A 15457-nucleotide genomic window follows, 5' to 3' on the forward strand; every position below is an offset into this window, starting at 1 on the left:
GGGCAGGAGAATCCCAAAAGAAAAAGAGGGAAAAAAAGGGTGGAGTGTTAGGATATAAATATTCAGGCCTGTCTGCAAAGGCCTATACTTTAAGAATTTAGGTGTATTCTTATCATTTAGCTAGTTATAGAGGTATAAAAGAAAGAATTAAAATCACTGTCTGCCGGTGTAAGGGCCTTCTCTTACTGTGACAGTCTGAGGCCTGGTTCTTAGGCTAAGGCCTTCGGCTAAGCAGCAGAGGCCAGCCATAAGCTGGGAAGTGAACGGTCACATCCTCACATTCCAAACTAGTCACATTGAAATAAGGTGCTATTGGGCTGTTAGGAATATCAGGACAGGATTGTATTCCTATCACCTCCAGAGAAAGGGAAGAGCCTAGAAGATGTCAAAGGAAACTTAGTTTGATAGCATCCTGTCTGTCAAGAACTCACTTATCAATAGCTGGGATGTGAAATCCTAATTTCTGTATTGTTCTATCATTGTAGTCTTCACTTCCCTATTGTTTGTCTGTGTAATCTCTGTCTGGTTCTGTGATTGTTTCTGTCTGCCAGGGGTGGCTCCAGGCAGCAGCGCAGCAATCGCGTGCCTGGGGCGGCAAGCCACGGAGGGCGGCCTGCTGGTCGCTGTGGGGGCGGCAGTCAGGGAGCCTTCAGCGGCATGCCTGTGGGAGGTCCGCCGGTCCTGCGGTTTCGGCGGCAATTCGGCAGCGAGTACGCCGAAGCTGCAGGACCAGCAGACCTCCCGCAGGTGCGCCGCCGAAAGCTGCCTGACTGCCATGCTTGGGGCAGCAAAATACATAGAGCCGCCCCTGCTGTCTGCTGTATTATTAATTTTGTTGGGTGTAAACCAATTAAGGTGGTGGGATATACTTGGTTAAATAACCATGTTACATATGTTAGGATTAGTTAGTTAAATTTCAGTAAAATGATTGGTTAAAGTATAGCTAAGCAGAACCCAAGTTTTACTATATAGTCTGCAGTCAATCAGGAAGTAAGGGGGGAGTGGGGGAATTGGACTCATGTTTTGCTAAGGGGGGGAATGGGAACAGGGACACAGGCAAGGCTCTGTGGTGTCAAAGCTGGGAAGGGGGCCACTAAGGAAGGAAACTGGAATCATGCTTGCTGGAAGTTCACCCCAATAAACATCGAATTGTTTGCACCTTCGGACATTGTTGCTCTCTGTTTATGCGAGAAGGACCAGGGAAGTGAGAGGGTGAAGGAATAAGCCCCCTAACAGGCAGGGCAGGGGCCTGTGACTTGTCAGCACCATAGATAGAGCCCCACTCCTGGTGTGTGGAGGAGCCAAGGGGCCACTGCACAGGCTTTCTGGGGTCCTAAGGCATTTGAGCTACAACCTCCCAGCCAGTGCCTTGAGACCAGCCTTACGTGAGGTCCTCTCTGACCTTAGGCCCAAAGTACTTTTCATATTGAGGGTAGGGGGTTGTATTTCCAGAGCACCCGACATCTCTCCAGCGCATCAGAGCTTGACTCTATTGACTTGCTCCTGAGTCCCACCAGGTGAGAGGAGAACTGGGCCTGGTAGGGCATGGCAGCATCCACCAGCCTCTGTACTTAGCAGTGAGTCAGGGGCAAGGTTAGGAATAGAACCCAGGAGTCCTGACTCCCTCCCACTTCCCCCTGCTTTAGCCACTAAACCACATCCCCTTTCCAGAAACAGGAACAGAACCAGGAGTCCTGGCTGCCTGCCCCTACCCCTGCTCCCTTCTCTAGCCACTAGACACCCCCTTGTTGTCCCCCCCCCCCCCAGTTACACTGCTCTCAATGAGATCAGACTCTAGCCCGGCAGCTATTTGGAGACAAGTCACCCTAGCTACAGCTTTTATGATGGAAAAATAAAGCCAGCCCCAAACTCTGACCAGCCCCTCACTGATTCTTTAATCTAAGCCCCCTGCTCAACATTTCTCAGTTAACACATTTTCCTTCCCCCTACGTGTACAGACAGATACTTGCAGGAACAAGACCTAGCTCGAAGGGCCTTTGTCTTTCAACACAGCCAGCTACTGAGCTAATGTCAGCTTCCTTCAGACTGTAATTCAGGCTAGGCAGCTGCCTGCCTGCTCATGTCCCCCCTCCGCCAACTCCTCCCTGCTCTTAGAGGGTCAGCAGTAGGGCACTTCCACATGGGACCACCCCAGCAGCACAGCTGGCCCCACCATATAACATCAGATGTGCTCGATTCTGATCTCAGCTCTTCCAGGATCATGCAGAATCACCCAGTGGGGTCAGGGCAGGATTCTGATCTCAGCTCCTCCAAGGTCAATTTGGAGTAACCCCCAAATGCATTGGGGTCAGGGCCTGATTCTGATCTCAGTTACACTATGTAGATTCATAGTCACCCTCATTGGCTTCAGTGGAGGCAGAGCAGATTCTGCCTTGGTATTAACCTATTCTGCTGTTTACCCAGCAAATAAAAGGCTCGATTCAAACTCCCTCACTCCTTCCCTGGACTCTGGGGTGTTCCAATCCAGAACAGAACTTGGCTACTTGGACCTTTCTTTCATGCAAACCACAATCCACTTCTCTTGTTACAAACTTCCCAAGACCTCCCCTTTAAAAAACACACCCCACAGATGCAACATAGAGCAATTAACCAACCAGAGAGCAAGGATGGGTCAGTTGTTAGGGCCCCTCACCTGGGTCATGGGTAGACCAGGGTTCAATTCCCTGTTCTGTCTCCGGTTCCCTGTGTGATCTTGGGTAAACTAGCCTCTGTGCCTCAGTTTCACCCTCTCTAGTGCTCTGCCTCACAGGGGGTGTATGGGGATAAATCCATTCAAGACCAGGCGGTGCCTAGACACTACAGTGATTGGGGGAGCGTGCCAATGAGTACATAGGAGAGAAAAAAAAAGCAGAGGGATATTGACATGTTCTTGGCTCCTTGAATGCACTAAAGATGAGCGGGCAGTTGGTATTTCCACAGGCTGAGAGTAATACAGAAATAGCCCCATTAAATATGTATTATAATGACTCTTTTTGCATGATCATTTCCCATAAGTTTGACGAGGCCCTGGGACCGGTACATGCACATGCACGCATCTATGGCTTTGCTTACAGAATGAATTGTAAGCTCAGGGATGCTAAAGATGGCTTGATACAGGATACAGTTACTTTTCTGCAGTGATCTTGCGCTTTCTTCCCTGGGACCAAGGGCCAAATCCTGATCTCTGCCAGAGTAGAAGCTGGCCAGTGCCAGATGTGACCCATGCTGCACTTGGAAATAGCTGATGGACGATCTGCTTACTGCTCTGCAAACCAGCTGGCAAGGGTGAGATTTTTCCAAAGAGCCCAGGGCAAGGTTTCTGAGGTCTCAGTATCCACAACTGGGCTTGTAGCAAAGCAAAATCTGGAAATCAGGCCCAATTGGGGGTCCTGAGCCCTTGGGAAACATAAGCAAGGAACAGCTCAAAGTGAGGAGCTGTTTACAGGCCAGAATCGCAAGGCAGGACTGTGGTCTCAGAGTTGTCTCATCTGAAATTCAACATGAAGCCATGGCCCTTGTGGGCTTCAGAGATCCCATGGCACTTCCCCCAGCCAGGGCATGAACCTTGGCATCCCAGCCCAGCGTTTTGCCTCCTTAACTAACCCTTCGTTGTTTCAAAATCCTTAATTTCCTCCCCTAAACTCTTGCCTGTCAAACAGCTGCCCTGCTCTACCCCAGAGATGGATGGATTGAGCTGAAATGCACAATCAGACATGCCGCTAGCCAATGATCGCCTCACAAAGATCCCAACTCAGTCACGCCAGCTTTTCAAAGCCCTCTTTATCCAGGGAAGTCTGACATCTCAGCCCTTCTGGCCAAATTCCACTTTCTTTACGCAGCATTAAGCTTTCTGAGCCAACCCTCCATTTAGAAAAAGCTTGGCCCCAAGACTCAATCCAACAATGGCAGGTTTATATATTGAACTTAATCCGATGCCTAAAATATGTCTGGGTGATATAAATAGTTGCTGGTAAAGAACTGGAGCTTTCTCCCTGCTCTCTTCCAACATGTTAAGTCACAACCCCCTTTAGTTTAATTCAACTCTCCTGGAATTAAAGATTTAATTGGCTTGGAGGGAGAGGTGTTAAGAGCTCTCAGTGCTTTAGGGCTGTGCAGAGCTCTGCTAATCGAGTTAGTGTCTGGTTTAGTGACCCCACCAATATAGAGGCCAGGGGGAATCACATTCTCCAAAGACGCTTATGCCCCATTTTCAAAATGACTCCTCAGAGCCCAAGTCACTTTTGAAAATGGGGCATAGGCAGTTTGGAAAATTTGATCTTTAAGATTTTAAAAGTCAGGATCCTAAATCCATAAACCCCTAGATAAAGACAGGCCAGTGCTATTCTTACGGCAGGAAGGATGGTCTGGTAGCTAAGGGGCTGGACTAAGCCACAGGAGAGCTGGGTTTGATTCTTGTCTCCACCACTGACTCCTTAGGTAGCCTTGGGCAAGTCACTTCCCCGCTCTATGCCTCAGTTTTCACCTAAAAAGCAAGGCTAATTCGCCTTCTTTTATCTATGTAGACTGTGACCTCTTTGGGGCAGGGACGGCCTGGCACAAGGGAAGGCCCGATCTTGGGCAGGGGTGTGTATGGTGCCCAGCAAAATGGGCCCCCCCCCAGTCTCGGTCAGGGTCTGTGCAGTGTCTGGCCCAAGTAGAGGTCCTGATCCTGGCCAGGGCCTCTAACCATCTTGCCCTACCATGCACAGCAAATAAAAAACCCCAAACAAAACCACCCAAGTTGTTGTTTTGGTTTGAAAAAGAATCTTTAAAACAAATCCCCTCTTCCCGAGATCTCCCCCTCCCCCATTGGTCAACTTCAGCCATTTCCAGCCTGGGTTCAACTGCCTGTCACCCCCACAGCTGGATTTAACCTCCTCCAGAGGAGACTCGGGGATCCCTTTGTTCTATAGTAGCAGCTTTGTTCTTTTGGGAAGGATCCCGCCACCCTCTCCCCACCCGGGTGGCAGATTTTCGTTCAGCTTTCAGAAGCAAGATCAAACCTGTCAGTAAAGATTAGGCGAAGGCAGCCGTTTTCCTAGTTGATAAGGCCAGAAGGGACCACTGGGATCATCTGGTCTGACCTCCTGTACTGCACAGGCCACAAGATATCCCTGCATTACCTCCTGTGTGAATCAGAGCAGACCTGCTAGAAATACCGACAATTTTTAAATCAAGATTGGATGTGATAGAGCAGGGGTCGGCAACCTTTCAGAAGTGGTGGGCCGAGTCTTCATTTAGTCACCCTCATTTAAGGTTTCGCGTGCCAGTCATACATTTTAACGTTTTTAGAAGGTCTCTTTCTATAAGTCTATAATATATAATTAAACTATTGTTGTATGGAAAGTAAATAAGGTTTCAAAATGTTTAACAAGCTTCATTTAAAATTAAATTAAAATGCAGAGCTCCCCGGACTGGTGGCCAGGACCTGGGCAGTGTGAGTTCCACTAAAAATCAGCTCGCGTGCCACCTTCGGCACCTGTGCCATAGGTTGCCTACCCCTGTGATAGAGAATCCACAGCTCTTCCTTTGGGAGGTGGTGAATTCCCCCTCACTGTTAAACATTTGTGCCCTGCTTCCAGTCTGAATTTGCCTAGTTTTATCTTCCAGCCACTTGATCTTGTTACACCTTCGTCGGTTGGAATCCATTGCTCTGAGAACTGACTCACCATTTCACCTCAGGCTAGTCACTTCCCCAGCTTCGTGCCTCAGTTTCCCCATCATTAATGTGACCCACCCCAGAGCAGAGCCAGAAAGGTTAATTCTTGTTTCTAGGGTACTAAAGGAGGAAGTGACGTCACCCAAGGGCTGCAGCAGAGCCAGGACTAAACCCAGGTGGCCCGAGTTCCAGCCCAGCATACTAGCCATTGTACAACACTGTCTTCTTGCCCATGCTTTTCCTGGAAGGTGCCGGAGTCTCTGCAGAGCTGGCACCATCCCATATCAAGCCAGAGACAGCTCAGTGACGGATGGAGAAGAGCAAGGATTTTGAGGTTTAAGGTATGGGGCTGGGGCTCAGGAGATCTAGGTTCTGGCTCTGCCATAGACTCCCTGGGTGACCCTGAATCTCTCTGGGCCTCAGTTTCCCCACCTGGAACATGAGGATGATAATTCGTCTTTTATCTTATTTATTTAGTTTATAATTATCCCTTTAATCACAGATGGGGAAACTGAGGCCCAAAGAGGGGTGGTGACCCACCCGAGGTCACCCAGGGAGTCTATCGCAGAGCTGGGTTCTAGGAGCCAGTGATTAATTAATACACCCAGGCACTCCGAGACGAGCCACTGGACGAGGACAAGCCATTGTTCTTCGCTGGGCTGCCAGTGGAGCCAGAGCTGTGACCTGGAGTGACCCTGCACCAGTCTGGAGAAATTGTTATTAGCAAGAAATGGGCACATTTTGCAAAGGCAACGCAATTATCTCCCTAATGCACCGGTAGTCGGATACACGCCGGGGCGTCTGGCAGGGGACTTATTGTGCTCCTGAGCTGGAAGGCTGCCTGCAGGAAGACATCATTGCAGAAGCACAGTTTGCTTGGTCTGAGGGGGCGCTTGCCATTCATTAGTTCTTTGGATCGCAGCATCTGGTACATCAGATGAGATGCAAGACCCACGTCCTCAACACTCATTAAAAGTCCCCTGGCTCAGAGCTGTTAAATAGCTGCTGCAGCTCACTGGTGGGTGTATAAGTCTCACCCCCTCCTAGAAGCAGATGCATCTCGTTGGGAGGTAAAATGGGGTGTATACACAGTTTGCACTGTGCTCGGAGATCTGTCAGAATGGAAGATGCTGTCAAATATAAGATCCATCAGCTGCTACAATTGTGTGATATTGAATACCAAAACATGAAGCAATAAAGCACATTGTAGCCCTGCCTCTGGGGACATAGAGGGGTCTGACTTTGGGCACTGCATAGACAATGCCGCTAAATCCATTTCAAACATGTCATTTCAGGAGGATCAAAACAAGATGTACAAATCTAGCAACACCCCTGTTGTCTCTAGACAGCATGCACAGCCGTGCTGGCTAGAGCTCCAGGCCTTTCCTTCTACAAGGGCAGGCCTGGAGTTCACAGATAATCCCCATTGGCTGTTAGCAATATGGGGCTTATGACACACGTTTGAGTCTTTTCAATTCTATCCAGCAGAGGGCAGTGGCACTCTCTGTCATGCACATGCACACGCATTCTCTACGCTAACAAACGATTTGTTGCGCTGCCCCCGAATTGATGGTTCTAAGGGGAAGGGAGTTTATTGTAACCACGAGTGGTCTATTTTTACCCAGCTCCAAAGCCCCTTTTAAGCCGGCAGTAAGAAGGGCTTGGCCTAAGAAGCTGATGGAAGTTGATGGGGTGGGATCTCTGAAAAAGCAAGTGGCTCTGGAAATCCAGAGAGCAATTTATTTGTCTTAGCTGGGAGGGCTGGTGGGGGCGGGGCAGAGGGTGGAGATGGGAAAAGTAAGAGACCCGAAGGGGCAGGCTGAGGTGTGGAGATGCAAATACCTGAGCTAGATATAGCACCTGGGAGGGCTTGCAGCAGGATACCAGGACTCGGGAGCTGCCCAACAGGACCCCGGTGCGAGAGAGCGGCTAACACCCTCTGCTGCGGACTTCCTGCCAGCCGCATACAGATGGTAGGATACACTCCTGGCTGGGGGGAATTGAAGGGGGCAGAACAGCTGGGTTCTGAGCTGCACTGAAGGCAGAGCAGGTTCCCAGGTTCTTTCAGTCCTTGAGGCAGGAGGAGTTTGTAGGTGAAGAGAGAATCGTTAGAGGGAATAATCCCAGGCTCACACGCTTGCGCTAGCCAACGTGCCTCCCAGAGCTGGGACTAGAACCCAGGATGCCCAGCCCACCGCTCTAACCACTAAACCCCTCTCCCAGAGTTAGTGGTAGAACCTGGGAGTCCTGACTCCCAGTCCCTGCATACTAATCAATGCCCCTTTGATCACTGCTCTTTTGATTCACAAGAGAAGTTGAGTTGAAAGAGCTTGCTATAGCAAAAACGAAAATCTATTTTACTGTATTTGCAGTTCCAGTTTTACGCCAGGTAGACCTGTACAAGGCTAAAATTCCAGGAAGTGGGCACAAGCAAACAATATGTGCTTTAAAAGGACTAACAGATTACTTGAGGAGGGACTCTACACTGGGAAGCTGCGGCTCTGAAAAAGATTTGGGGGGTGGAGAATCAGCTGAATGAGAGCTCCCAGTGTGATGCTATGGCCAAAAGGGCTAATGTGCTACTTGGATTCATCGAGCGGGGAATCTTGAATAGAAGTGGAGAGGTTATTTTGTCTCTCTAGTTGGCACTAGCGTGGCCAGAACATCCTGTCCCTTTCTGGCGTCCACAGTTCACGAAGGATGTGGATAAAGTGCAGAGGATTTAGAGAAGAGCCACAAGAAGGATTAAAGGGTTAGAAAACCTGGGTGACAGTGAGAGACTCCAGGAGCTCAATCTATCTAGCTTATCAAAGAGAAGGTGAAAGGGGGACTTGATCACAGTCTAGCAGTACCGACATAGGGAACAAATATCGAATAATGGGCTCCTAAGTCTAGCAGAGAAAGACTGAAAATAAGGCACACATTTTCATCAGTGAGGATAATTAACTATTGGCACAACTTCTCCAGGGCAGTGGTGGATTTTCCATCATGGACCATTTTAAATCAAGGTCGGATGTTTTTCTAAAAGATCTTCTCTAGGAATGATTCTGGGGAAGTTCTCTGGCCTGTGCTGTACAGGGGGTCAGGACAGATGATCACAATGGTCCCTTCTAGCCTTGGAATCTCTGAACCTAAGTGTATGGGGTGGGGGGCTAGGGACAGCCCAGACTCTGAAGCTTGGTCTATGGCCTTTGTCTCAGCACATCCCAGTCTCTTCTGTTCCCAAAGACTAGAGCCCTTCCACTCAAGAAGAATCCCCATTAGCAGTATAGGAGCTAGGACACACAGCTCAGAGGCTCAGATTCCAGCCAGCAGAGGGTGGCTGTGCACACATGCATGCAGCGCATGCACTATTCTAATCAGAGCAGCCCCTTCGCTCCCCACCTCCTGCTGCCCTGACTCTGTACCCTGAGCCTGTGCCATTCCCGTTGCAGAGCCCATGCACCATGCCATCCTGCCACGCTGCCATCATCTCCCTGCTGCTAATCCTGACGGCTTCCCCACGCTGGAGCTACAAGGCCATCAGGCCTGGCTGCCATCTGCACCGTAAGGACAGAGGAGGGGGGAAATGGAGCAGTGCCAGGGCTGAACATGTCCCTGGGGAGTCAGGGTCTCCCTAACTCTGGGTCTGATGCTGACCCCCTCCCCGGAGACTCATGAAATTGCTGCATTTTACAATCTGGGAAACTGACGCACAGCAAGGGGAGGTGACTTGGCCCTGAGGTCAAGCATAGTCTGTGACAGAACCAGGAAAAGAGCCCAGGAGTCTCGGCTCCTAGCCCCTCTGCTCTACCCACTATAGCTCCCTGGCCCCCACAGTTGACTTTTGCACATCTGTACTTTACAGGGATGCTCATGGCTGTAAATCCACTTGAGTGTTCAGTGCAGGGGGTGGGTCTTTTGGATCCTAAAGTTGCCAGTTCAAATCCCAAGCAAGTAGGGTCCTTCCTGCTCTGTGGCCCTGGTGTGGAATGAGTTAGTTGGCTCTCAGCCCAGCCCCTAGCTCATCAGCACAGAGGTTGAGGGCTGGCTGGGCCATGAAGACTGAACTCCCCTTCTCCCCACAGCATTTGATGTAACCATCAAGAGCGACCGCCGTGGGACCTGCCGTGGGACCCATGTGGTCCAGGCCTGTGTGGGCTACTGCGAATCCAGCGCCTTCCCCTCCAAGTACTCCGTCCTGCTGGCCAGCAGCTTCAAACACAACGTCACCTCTGTGTCCCAGTGCTGCACCATCAGCAAGATGCAGAAGGTGAGCGGGGCTGGGGGATATGCCATAGATCCTGCTCCACAATGTGGGCCCAGGCCTGGTATGAGTCTTCCCACAAACTCAGCCAGACCGGGACACACGGGACTCCCGGGTGCATGGGATGATAGATAGAAGCAAGAAAGAGGGGGATCCTTTAGCAGACACACAGATATTGGGGAATCCAGTAGCTCCCCAATCAGGTCCGGCTCTAGGTTTTTTGCTGCCCCAAGCAAAAAAATGTTTGGCTCCCCCCCGCCAGCCCTGGGCTCTCTCTCTCCCCCCACACACCTGCACCCTCCTGCCGCCCCAGCCCTGGGTCACTGGTAACTCGCTCCCAGGGCGGGTCATTCAGCAGGAATTTTGGATGTGCACAGAACACAGACAGGATTGGTTCCCGCATGGTTACAGAACTGCAGTAAAGTGGAACAATTTTCAGCTTGTGTGATTGGAGGATATCTGGATGCATATTATAAGTCTGTCCTCCATAAATGAGGAAAAGTTGAGGTGCCTTTATTATTCTTTTGTTCCACTCTTTGTTTCTATGGGGAATTTCCCAGTGCAATATCACTGTCTTCCTTTTAAACAAATAAAACTAAAACTTAATAATAATAATAATAATAATAAAAAGGCAATGGCTGTTGAAAATAGCAATTCCAGTCCTACTAACCTCTGGGAAGCATTTCTTGCTCAATTTATTCTACTTTTTCTACAGCAGGTTACAGTGGATCAGTATATTTGCTTTGGGAGAAATGAAGTAACAGCTGCCCAAACTGAGCTTGAGCAAGCCTGAATTTTGAGGTGTTCAAATCTGGAAGGCAGGTGCTGGATTCCCTTTCTGAATATTAGCTAAATCTGGAAAGGAAAAGTTAATTTCTGCTTCCATGGCTCAGAAGTGTAAATCCTCCTTCGTGCCTGGTACTGTATCTAAAGCTGCCCAGTCTAGTAGAGCCTCCCCTCCCTTACTTTTCATTTTAAATTCTAGTGGGATCTCCCTTGCTAGGCTTCAGATAGAGAGGGGCACTGTCCATTTAGTCCACCCAATTCTTTCTTTGGAGGAGAGCTCAGGGCTGGGGCATCAGGAGGTGCAGATGGGGGCCAGAGCTGGGGCAGCAGGGAGTGCGGGTGCAAGGGGGGGAGAAGAGCCCAAGGCTGGGGTGGCAGGAGATGCAGGTGGGGGGAGAGCCCAGGGCTGGGGCAGCAGGAGGTGCGGGTGGGGGGGGGGGAGAAGAGCCCAGGGCTGGGGTGGCAGGAGGTGCAGGTGGGGGGGGGGGGAAGAGCCCAGGGCTTGGGCGACAGGGGGTGTGGGTGGGGGGAGAGCCCAGGACTGGGGCGGCAGGGGGTGTGGGTGGGGGCCAGAGCTGGGGCAGCAGGGGTTGTGGGCAGGGGAGAGTCCAGGGCTGGGGCAACCCGGGGGTGCGGGGGGAGCCAGAGCTGGGGTGGGGACAACAAAAAACCTAGAGCTGGCTTTGTCCCTACCATTCACAGCAAGCTGCAGTATGAGGTTTCAGTTCCACACTCCTTCCCCCTCCCTTTCCTGTTAATTGCGGCCAAGGGAATGCTGGGAAATGTAGTTCTTTCCCTGCTCCAGGGCTGGTTCTATAGTCAGGGAGCTAACCAAGGAACTACAGCTCCCAGGGCCCCATGTTGGTTCTGAGCTCCCAGGCTGGATTCTTGCGCCCCTGCAAATTTGCCGCCCCAAGCAACTGCTTGCTTTGCTGGTGCCTAGAGCCGGCCCTGTCCCCAATGATTCATCAGGTCTCAGAGACAGCAGCTGGGATCGAAGCACATAGGGGAAAGCTGGATGGACACAGCAGGGCCGATTCTCAGCTACATTGAGGATTTGGTGCACACTACAGCCACGTGAGTGATGTGACTGGCACAGGTGCAGCACACCCTGGTCCGGCACAGCACTCACGAGAGGGGATCTTCAGCGCTGGCTGGAATCTCAGGGCTACTCTGTGGCCCTTTCAGAATCCATCCCTGCCAGCCAGAATGCACCATTCTCTGGCTATTCTCTGCCCCCAAGGAATCATGGGAAGTGGCACCTGCTCTAACTTGCACAAGGGCCTGGAATTCAAGGAGGGCATAGGGGGTTGGCGCCAGTCCCTCTCTCACCCTCCCATCCCCCCACCACAGATCAAAGTCCGCCTCCATTGCGGGGCCATCCGCCATGAAGAGATAGAGATCTTCACCGCCACGAGCTGCCAGTGCGACATGTGCCGTCTCTCACGATACTGACTGGGCCAGGGAAGCCCTCTTCTGCGACACCCAGGAACCCACAGGCTGGGCTTGTCTAGAACTGTGCATATTAACATGTGTCAGCAGGGGCTACTGCAGTCCATACCAAGCTTGCTTTGCCACCACCAGGGGGCACCACATCTGCTCCCAGCTTTACCAAAAGCTTCAATTTGCCAGCTTGCTGCTGCTGTAGGTTTGTCTTTGCAAACAGATACCATCAGCAGACAGCCCCCAGCTGGACAAACCATAGAGCCAGGCTCCCCAACACAAGCAGGGCTGTAAATGGGTGCTGCCTGTATGCTGGGCCTAGTCAGAAAAATTCATGGGCTCCTTTCCCCTCTGCTGTGCTGCCAAGAAGCTAATACCTGATCTCAGGTTAATGTACCTGGCTAGAGCATAAAATATGTTCCTTCCTGACCCCTAGAGAAAAGATCAGCTCATGCCTTGGACCCTGAGAGTTGATTGTCACTCTCAGGAAAGATCCCGGCAAGGACATGCCTGATTCCTGACCCCATAACAAACAGAACCCTTTAAGGTCCCTTTATTTACCAAGCAGAGCATCCTAGTACTGAACCTGAACCTAGGCCTCCTAGGGAGTCTATGGAAGGAAAATAGGTCCCCGTTGCTCATTTTTATATGGGAGTGCCAGAGGCAGAGCTAGAGACATCGCTCCACCCTGCACACATCTCACCTCACCCACACCTGGGAAAAGGCCAGTTGGAGCTGGTATAGCTACCAGAGGGTGTAGTGGGGTAGCCAGAGGGCTGTGTTTGATACGCAGGCGATATGGGATTTAGTTGTTCTGACTTGCTGTGTGATCATGCGCACGTTCTTTCTTCTTACTGTGCTTCGGTTTCTTCTCCCATCATTTGCCTATTTAGATTGTGAGCTCTTAAGGCAAGAACTCTCTTTCACTATGTCTGTGCACTACATGACCTGATGGGGGCCCGGATCTTGGTCAAGGTCTCTAGCTGTGACGCTAATATGAATAATAATGCTATATTGGGGCTAAGGCTACCTGTGCTCCCACTCTCTCGCTGAGTGCTACAGTATGTGAGCTATTAAAATAAATGATCTTGTTGAAGAAACTTTAGCTTGCCCAGCAGTTTTTGTGCCAAACAAACCTTTCCAGCTGGGCTGCTTAAAGGTGTCAGTCCCAGCTGCTAAAATTAAGCAGCACTTTAAAAAAATCCCAGTCATCTTGGATCCCCTACAGTCCTGGTGGCCAGGAGTTCTGCTGGCTGCAAGAAACAGCATCTCCTCTTAGTTCTCACTTCATAGGCATTAAATCCTTAGATGGTTCCATCCCTGGTTCTGGGAGAGGAGTGGGGTCTAGTGGGTTAGAGCAAGTGAAGAGGGGAGCCAGAACATGAGTTCTATTATATTCTCAACATATGACTGCTGTCACTCCGTGTCTCAGTTTCCCACTCTTTCAAACAGGGATAGCAACCTTCACTGCACTGGTGGAAAGGCTAACACCATCAAAGGAGGGAAGGGGACTCTGGGCTGGGGTAGCCACTTGGTCTTCTCCTGTTTATAGCCTCTTGCTGAGCTGATGTCCTGGACCCACAGTCTGGTTGTGTAAAGGGCCTCATCTCCCAGCCAGGTCGATGGCTCAGAAGTCTGATCTGTAGCCCCCACCCCACTCCCAATGGGCTCAAGCCATTGTGTTCCCAAGCCAGGAACCACTTGGCCTTCACGGCAAACTCCTCTCTGCACAGATGGTGGGGGTGTGGCAGAGGGGAAGTAAACATGGGAGCAGGGGCAGGGGGCAGAGACCACTGTGGGGCTGATTTGTGTGTCAAGGAAGCAGACTCCCAATAGAAAACTTTATTCTGATTAGAGTACACTGGTGGGAGGATACAAGGAGACCTGCCCCCCCAAAGGCTCTGTCACACCCACCCACACCTGGCTGCTATCAGTCCAGGCCACTCCTGCAGAGGCAGCAACAAGCCACAGGGGGCATGATCGATGGAGGTCCCTGCAGGCCAGTGAGTGGCTGGCAGCTGCTGCCCTGCTGGGGCACCCAGGCTATGAAGGATTCAAAGCCTTCAGTGCTCGTCCATGGTAGGGGACCCACTGCCTCACTGGTCGATAGGGGGCAGGTGCTCCTGCTGACTGGTAAATAGACACACTTGCAGGGGCAACTCATTGGCTGCCTAATGGGGAAGGTAACACCCCCTCTGGAAGCCTGCTGGCCAATTGGAAGGGGTCTGCCTGCTGAAGATGTATTTGTGGCTTGAATCTCAATGCCATGCCTCCATTTTCCCAGCATCCTCCAGGGACAGAGTCCCACAGGTGCCCCACCTCTGCTTCCCCAGCATCTTCCTAGAGGGGGCCTCCTACTGGTATCACCCCTGAGCCAAGACACTGGCTGAGGGTTCAGTTCACCAATTCCCCTTCCCCTCGTGGCACACGGGTGAAAATGCCCCCCCACCCCCAGCATCAGTGCCTGCAGGAAGACATGGAATGGGTTATGCTGGGGTAGATGTTCCAGTAGGGGCTGGAGGTGCAGAGCTGGTGAGAGGGTTCCCTGTGGGGCAGCCAAAGGATGGGGTTCTTCAGCCTCCTCCAACATACAACTGCCTGTGACATGGGGAATGATGTATTTAATACAAGAATCCCTGCCCTTGGATTTGGGGGGAGGAGGGGAGAGACAAGAGAAGCAAAAAGGACCGAGTTAGAAGCAAACCATATAGACCAGCACTTCCCAAAGTGTTGCTGGCACAAGTGTATTTTAACAAAGTATTTCCTGCCGGGACCCCAGCCTGCATGGAGGGCACCATTTTGAAGAGCAAAAGGGTATTATCTGCACAGTGACCAAGACCATGCACCCCTTGTACATGCAAGGTCACGCTGAATAGAGGCAGCCATTTTTCTCTACAAAAATGGCAGACTCTGCAGTGTGATCTCATCCATATGGAGCATGCAAGGTCACACTGTGTGGAGGATACCAGGCTGTAGAGCAAAACGGCATCATCCATGCATCATGACCTCTCACACATGGGTCACACTGTGCAGAGCTAAATGGCATCCTTTGCCTACTAGAGACTGCCCCAACCCCATCTGCTGATTGCATGACTGTTTGGGAACTGCTGAGATACAGGCTCTTCAGTGGGGTGATTGCAGCTGCCCTCTTCTGGAAAGAGTCAGAGCTGTGCTCTGGAATGTGACTAGAGCACAGCCTAGTGGGGCAGGATAACAGCCCTGCTAGGGGAACAGCAAATGGAGATCACTATTGGCTCAGGCATTAGAGTCCTTGCAACCCCCTAGAGTATCTGACCCATCCAAGTGTGATTGGGATTATACCC

General features: G+C 51.1%; 1 protein-coding gene across 1 annotated transcript; it reads left to right on the plus strand.

Annotated features, from left to right (window-relative positions):
* Positions 1–7441: 7441 nt before the first annotated feature.
* Positions 7442–13333, plus strand: GPHA2 (glycoprotein hormone subunit alpha 2). Its single transcript, XM_005307993.4, has 4 exons — positions 7442–7632; positions 9094–9205; positions 9727–9911; positions 12045–13333. Exons 1-4 carry the CDS (start codon positions 7492–7494, stop codon positions 12144–12146), a joined length of 540 nt encoding a protein of 179 aa, XP_005308050.3. The 5' UTR covers positions 7442–7491; the 3' UTR covers positions 12147–13333.
* Positions 13334–15457: the final 2124 nt, after the last annotated feature.

The sequence above is a fragment of the Chrysemys picta genome, chromosome 7, assembly GCF_011386835.1.
Source record: "Chrysemys picta bellii isolate R12L10 chromosome 7, ASM1138683v2, whole genome shotgun sequence".
Taxonomy (NCBI): Eukaryota; Metazoa; Chordata; order Testudines; family Emydidae; genus Chrysemys; species Chrysemys picta.